Here is a 7,755-nt window from a genome sequence, read left to right on the forward strand (position 1 = left end):
GGGTGAAGGTTTCTAGAGTGTGAATGTGAACTATTGGCGGGGGTTTGGGGGGTCCCTACTTTGGTTGATGGGGCTTCCAATCTGGCATTCATAGATGTAAGGCTCCCGGGAGACCAAATACATGCACAAGACATTCCCTAAGCATGTTTTCATTCCTAAGCCATGTTTTTTTCCCTGAAACCCCATTTTCTTTGCTTTGATGAGTTGGGATAGGCAACCTATAGGGAAAACTCATATATCTTGTCTCTATCTTCTTAAGAGCCTATAGCCAGTTTTAGGAATCCAGCTCCCTGCCCTCTGCTATTTGGGCTGTGCCTTGTTCTCTTAGTTCTCTAAGGCCGAAGATAATTCTAAGAAGTTGACTTTCAAACAAAACTCAGAAATGGAAAGGGAAAAACACCCTTCACAACTTCCTTTTAGCTTTTAATAATTCTTTGCTTTAGTCTTCCCTAGAAAGTTTCCATCTAATCACAGCATTGTGACACCCTCCACTAGGGCTAAGGTGAGAACATACAGAGCCCTTCTCTCTACCCAGTGTGGGGCTACCACTACTTTGTTCCAAGCTTTATCATTCTCTATTTGTAGGTCCTTGATGTCTACTATGGTGCCCACTCCCAAAAGAAGCTGGAATGGGATATGGGATTTGCCAAGGGTGCTTCTATTTTTTTTTTAATTTAAATTCTAGTTAGCTGTCATACAGTTTAATATTGGTTTCAGGAGTAAAGTTCAGTGGCTCATCATTTACCTGTAATACCCAGCACTCGTCATAACAAGTGCCCACCTCCCTCTATCAACCCTCAGTTTGTTTCCTGTAATTAAGAGTCTCTCATGATTTTTTTACCTTTCTCTCTCTCTCTTTTTTCTTGCCCTTTTGAATGTTCATGTGTTTTGTCTCTTATAATTCACGAGTGAAATCATATGATATTTACCTTCTCTGATTGACTTATTTCACTTAGCATAATGTACTCTAGCTCAATCCATGTCATGTCATTGTAAATGGCAAGATTTCATTCTTTTTGATGGCTGAGTAGTATTCTGTTATATGGAATACATTACATATATATACATATTTATAAACATTTTTATATATTTTATAAACATATATATATATAAAATGTTTTATACACACACACACATACATCACTTCAAATGTGTATTTTTGTATCCTTTGGTTAAATACCTCATAGCACAATTGTAGGATCACAGAGCAGTTCTATTTGTTGACTTTTTGAGGAACTGCCATACTGTTCTCCAGAGTGGCTGCACCAGTTTGCATTCCCACACAATGCAAGAGGGTTTCCCTTTCTCCCCATTCTCACCAATACCTGTTGTCTCCTGTGTTGTTAATTTTATCCATTCTGACTGGTGTGAGTTGGTATCTCATTGTGATTTTGATTCATATTTCCCTGATGATGGGTGATGTCGAGCATCTTTTCATGTGTCTGTTAGCCATCTGGATGTCTTCTATGGAAAAGTGTCTATTCATTTTTCTCTCCATTTCTTAACTGGATTATTAGTTTCTTGGGTGTTGAGTTTGATAAATTCTTTTTTTTTTGATAAATTCTTTATAGATTTTGAGTACTAACCCTTTATCAGATAGGTCACTTGCAAATATCTTCTCCCATTTTATAGGCTGCCTTTTAGTTTTGTTATTTCCTTTACTGTGCAGAAGCTTTTTATCTTGATGAGGTCCCAATAGTTCATTTTTGCTTTTGTTTCCCTGCCCTCAGTGACATGTCTAATAAGAAATTGCTAAGGCTGAGGTCAAAGAGTTTGCTGCCTGTGTTCTGCTCTAGAATTTTAATGGTTCCTGTCTCATATTTAGGTCTTTCACTCATTTGGAATTTATTCTTGTGTATAGTGTAAGAAAGTGGTCCAGTTTCATTCTTATACATGTTACTGTTCAGTTTTCCTAACACCATTTGTTGAAGAGACTCTTTTTTCCATTCTATATTCTTTCTTGCTTTGTCAAAAATGAGTTGCCAATATAGTTGTGGGTACAATTCTCGGTTTTCTATTCTGTTCCATTGATCTATGTATCGTTTTTTGTGTGCCAAGGGCTTTCCTAACCATTTCTGGTAATTCTTGCTTTACCATTCTCTGCATAAAGTTTCTGAACTCCAAGACAGAGAGGAGATTGTCAAGCCTGTAAATTTTTTTTTAAAGTAGGCTCCATGCCAAGTGTGGAGCCCACTGTAGGGCTTGAACTCATGACCATGAGATTAAGACCTGAATTTAGATCAAGAGTCAGGCACTTCTGGCGTCCATCCCCTCCCCAACACCACCTCTGCTGCTGCCTCTGGCTGTAGACCTGCACCTTTTCCCCATCCCCATCAGGCCCAGGGAGCGGGGTGAGCCTGGATGAGAGCCCCCCAGCCTGGGGCTCTCCCAGGCCATGGCCAGAGTGCTCCCAGAGAGGAGCCTTGGCCCCTGAGCATCTGCTAGAGGCTTGGCAGAGGCCCCGCGGGGACTGTGTCTTTTGAGGACAAAAGGCAGCGGCCAGCAGGCAGACGGGGCGGGGGAGGGGGGACCGGCAGCCAGGCGGGCAGACGGGTGGCAGGGGCCAGCGCTGGCCCCCCTCCCAGCTTGGCGGTGGCATGAAGATGGGGGTGGGAGTGTGTAGTGGGGGAAGCACCTGCCTGGACCCTCACCTGCCAGCTAGCTGGGCACCCCAATGCTATGTGCTGCCCCCCTGGTGTTCCCCAACACCCCCAATCCTGCCTGGTGCACCCCTTCGGTGCCTGCTTCCCCTGATGTCTGCGTTTTAGACCCGCCGGCTGCTATATCCACGCAACAGAAGCAGGAGTGCCACTGGCCGCCAGATCACTGAGGGTCCCACAATGTGGCCTGGGCAGTGTTTTATCGTGGGTGAGACAGCCTGAACCCCCTCCCTGGATTCCAACACAGCTCTGCTGCGAGAACCCAGGTAGCACAGATTTGTGCTCACTCCCCATTGAGGATATTGCTGTGATTCTCAGCTAAAGGGAGGAAGCCACTGCTGGGAAAGTGAGAAAGCGAAAGAGAGCACGAGCAGGGAGGAGAGGGAGAAGCAGGCTCCCTGAGAGCAAGGAGCCTGATGCGGAGCTTGATCCCAGGACCCTGAAATCATGACCTGAGCTGAAGACAGATGCTTAACTGACTGAGTCACCCAGAATCTTTCTTGGTCTGACTCCCTGCTATGGTATGTGCCCACCAGCCAAGCAACTCTGCTGTTTCCACCTGTGCCTGCAGGAATTGGCTGGTGCAGCCGAGCAGGACAACTGATGGAGTCCCCCAGGGCCCATCGAATAATACTGGACTGGCTGATCCCATAGGGTTGGGAGCAGCACCCGCCCCTCAGTATGGCCAACACTACTGGAGAGCCCGAAGAGGTGAGCGGCGCACTGTCCCCACCATCGGCATCAGCTTACGTGAAGCTGGTGCTGCTGGGACTGATCATGTGCGTAAGCCTGGCAGGCAATGCCATCCTGTCCCTGCTGGTGCTCAAGGAGCGTGCCCTGCACAAAGCTCCTTATTACTTTCTACTGGACCTGTGCCTGGCTGACGGCATACGCTCTGCTGTCTGCTTCCCCTTTGTGCTGGCTTCTGTGCGCCACGGCTCCTCATGGACCTTCAGTGCGCTCAGCTGCAAGATTGTCGCCTTTATGGCCGTGCTCTTTTGCTTCCATGCGGCCTTCATGCTATTCTGCATCAGTGTCACCCGCTACATGGCCATCGCCCACCACCGCTTCTACGCTAAGCGCATGACACTCTGGACATGCGCAGCTGTCATCTGCATGGCCTGGACCCTGTCTGTGGCCATGGCCTTCCCACCCGTCTTTGATGTGGGCACCTACAAGTTTATCCGTGAGGAGGACCAGTGCATCTTTGAGCATCGCTACTTCAAGGCCAATGACACGCTGGGCTTCATGCTTATGTTGGCTGTGCTCATGGCAGCTACACATGCTGTCTATGGCAAGCTCCTCCTCTTCGAGTATCGTCACCGCAAGATGAAGCCAGTGTAGATGGTGCCAGCCATCAGCCAGAACTGGACATTCCATGGCCCTGGGGCCACCAGCCAGGCTGCTGCCAACTGGATCGCTGGCTTTGGCCGTGGGCCCATGCCACCAACCCTGCTGGGTATCAGGCAGAATGGGCACGCAGCCAGCCGATGGCTCCTGGGCATGGACGAGGTCAAGGGTGAAAAGCAGCTGGGCCGTATGTTCTACGCAATCACACTGCTCTTCTTGCTCCTCTGGTCACCATACATTGTGGCCTGCTACTGGCGAGTGTTTGTGAAAGCCTGTGCCGTGCCCCACCGTTACCTGGCAATCGCTGTTTGGATGAGTTTCGCCCAGGCTGCTGTCAACCCGATGGTCTGCTTCCTGCTCAACAAGGACCTCAAGAAGTGCCTGAGGACTCACGCCCCCTGCTGGGGCACAGGAGGTGCCCCGGCCCCCAGAGAACCCTACTGTGTCATGTGAAGCAAGCTGGTAGGCAGATAGGCAGGGAGAAGGTCATGGCTACCGTGATGGGGCCAGCAGTAAGGGAAGGGTGAGCCCCACACAGGAGCCTTTCTTTCTGAGCTCCAGCCCTAGCCCCTCGAACCACCTGGAATCTAGGCACCTTTGCCAACACCTCCCCAGGGTTGGAGCCTGGAGTGGGAGACTGGGAAAGAGGTGTTTCTAATTCTGTGGGGCCTGTCTTCCCCTGCCTCCTTCTCCACTTCTACGATCTCTCTCCTTTCTTCTCTCTCTTTCTCTCTCTCTCTCTCTCTCTCTTTTTCTTCCTCTTTCTCTCAGAAGTGACAATTCAGAAAAAGAAAACAAGACTGAAAATGCAGGGTTTTCTACTAACAGTTGAGAAGACAGGCTTTCTTGCTTTAATGTCTCTCCTTCTGACATTGTCCAGAAGGCAGAAATTTGTCCTGTAAAATAGACTTCCAGAGCTCTTATTGCCCCCTCTGCTCCCATGCACCCTCCCCTCCTGGGTCCTTTAGCAAGGCCTGGATGTTGGGGAGAAATTCATCTGCTTACAACAGGGACCAAAGGGGGTGCTGGGTCCCCAGGGAGCAGAGATGTTTAATTGCTATGTTGTGTGCAATGTTGTTTTAAGCTAACCCTGGCCCCAAGCCTGGTTTCTTCTCCCTTCCTACCATGTCCAGACCTCCTAAATGTTTCTTGAGCAGCTGTTCAAGAAGCCAGAAGCGGAGGGAGAAGGACCCCTAGGATGGGCCCAGGCTAGGACCTGGGATGTGAGCTGCACACCTCAAGCTGAAGAGACCCAAGCTTGGCTGCATTCTTTCGAGCTGCCTCCTGGATCCCCAGCCCCCAACTCCTCTTCCTGAGGATGGAAATCCACTCCAGCCCCACTAAGGCTGATGTGGGTGCCATACAGGCAGGAGCATTTCTCCCAGGGAAGTGTAGGGAGAGAGCCAAACTCCCCAGAGTAACTGGATCCCAGTGCCTGGGGTCAGAGCAGAACTCAACCCCAGAATTGTCTCCTGGGTTCACACTATTCTATGGAAGATGAAAAGTTAGGGGGTGGCCTTGGTGTAACACATAGTGGTATAAGCTCCAAGGCACTGTGGACTTGATCCATTCCTATCTGACCTCTTTTTGTCCCCTTCAAGCCTCAGGGGCCTCAAGCCCCTCTCGGTAGCCCTTGGCCTCCTGGGCCCTCAGCCCACAACTTCCTTCCCCTGAGTAGCCTTCTCCCCCTTCCTCCCTCCACCCAAAGTGGAGCAGACTGCAGCCAGATTCTCCAGGTGGGAGAGCCCAAGCCTCCCTTCCAGGGCAGAGTCCACTCTGGGCTTACATCACTGCCAGTTCTTATGGACTGGTGAGCTAAGCTGGCATTCCTTTGCCTGGCCTTGCCCAGATTCTTTGTCCCCCTATCATTTCCTGGGGGAGTGGGAGATCTGTATTTATCTACGCCCTTTCCCTTCCTGATAGAAGCTGTTGTCCTAAGCTCCCTCCCTATCCCCAAGACAGCCCCAGAACTGGGGAAGCCTTGGCCCAAGAGGAATGGGGAGGGCACTCTAGGCAGGAGAGACGTTAATGAGCCTGGCTGTGGGGTGGCCCTGGAAAGGCAGGCCAGAGTGGCTGAGAGGCTGGGGTGAGGGTACCTGTTCTCTCAGTGATAGTGATGGGAGTGCCTTTCCCAGGGAGTGGGGTGGGGGGACCACAGGGGTGGGAGTAGATAGGGTACATTCTGGAGGGTTTTCCTCCATTTCTTTTTTCTAACTGCCTGGATTCACCATTGGATTTTGTAAATGGAAAACTGAAAAGAACAATGCTATATTGGATGTTTAAAAAAAAAAAAAAAAACAAGAGTCAGGCACTTAACTGACTGCACCCCCTAGGCACCCCCGAGTCTGTGGGTTTTAATGTGACAATTGAATTTTACCCTATCTCTGGGAAATGAAGAACAGCTTCTCATGCATTTCTTCAAGGGACTGAAATAAGTACTTTGAAAAATCTCATCTTTTAATTAGTTTTCCCATAATTCTGCTCGGCATTGGAAAATAGGGAGTGCTACTTAAAGCATTTAATAAAGATAAATACTCCAGTGATAAAAATGGAAACATCCACTTGAGAAACTGCCTTAATGCAGAAAAAAATGTCTATATTAGCACAATCTACTGCCTTCAAGAGTTGAAGCAAAGCTAATACTATTGGCTCTGTATATCAGTTCCACTCATGATGGCCAAGACCTGCCCAAGATACACAGTAATGTTTGCCTATGAAAGCACACCACTATATACAAAATTTCCTAATCACTATAGCATGGTGGTGTGAAGTTAAGACTTGGATGGAAGACTAAGCTGGAGGCAGGTCAACAGAATGTCATTGCTAGGAGTGATGTTGGTGGCTCTTATCCTTTACAGTTTTAAGATATAGCAACAGGCTTTGGGGTGCTTTTTGCCGAATAACCTATGAAGTGCAACTTATTTTAATGTGTGGATACTTAATAAAAGTCTCATGGATTTTCTACCCTAATTTCTAGCCCAGGCCATTCTATTCTTCCTCCCCCAAGGTAATGCTTGGAGCGTTAATTGGAAACATTGGATTGGAGGAACCTACAGGTAGCAGTGCTGTTTTGCTGTCAGATAGTCCTGCATTCTCTCCCAAAGTTTGTTCATAATAGTTTTGGCTCTAGGTCTCATAATTAAGTTCTTTCCACCTTTTTTTTTCACCCTGAGAAAGAGGCTTGCTGATGTTCCCCTGGGTTTTATATAATGTGAATCAATTTAACAGGCATCATATTTTCCTTGTTGTGCCATTTAAATTAGTTCAATTTAAGAGAATTGGGTTCACTCTGGTGTTTGTTATGCAGACCTAAAAACAGTCACTGAAATGCTTAAAATAAGAATCTATTTTGTATGCTATGGAACTGTCCTAAGGGACTTATCTTTCCTTGGGGTGCAAGTGATTATTAGAACCCAACTAATACTTGATATTGTTATTTAAGTCTTCATTGAGAATTAGGTATTAAGAGCTATGGCAGTTCTTTCTAATTTGATAAAGAGATAAACATTCAGAGAATCCAGTGCCGAGTACACTTTATGAACCTGACCCCTTGAGGACTTCTAGTATGTGCCAAATATGGATGCAATAGTTGTTTGCCCTCCAAATAAATAGATTATACTGAGCTGGAAATATTTTTGAATTAGTATATCTTGAATGGATCTTTTATTCAGTGAGTAATATAGTTTCACACTAAATTTGTTTAGCTTCTGGCAGTCCTGTGGAAGTAAGTCTGCTGTTGTTTACA

The 7,755-nt window shown here is 47.4% G+C and overlaps 1 protein-coding gene across 1 annotated transcript; it reads left to right on the top strand.

Moving 5' to 3' along the window:
- The first annotated feature begins 2,504 nt into the window (after positions 1-2,504).
- On the top strand, positions 2,505-6,284 carry LOC144307610 (putative G-protein coupled receptor 173). Its single transcript, XM_077887518.1, is given in 2 exon segments — positions 2,505-2,926; positions 3,153-6,284. A coding segment is annotated over 1 exon segment (1,122 nt). The 5' UTR covers positions 2,505-2,926; positions 3,153-3,341; the 3' UTR covers positions 4,464-6,284.
- The last annotated feature ends 1,471 nt before the right edge of the window (positions 6,285-7,755 follow it).

Source organism: Canis aureus, chromosome X, assembly GCF_053574225.1.
Source record: "Canis aureus isolate CA01 chromosome X, VMU_Caureus_v.1.0, whole genome shotgun sequence".
Lineage (NCBI taxonomy): Eukaryota > Metazoa > Chordata > Mammalia > Carnivora > Canidae > Canis > Canis aureus.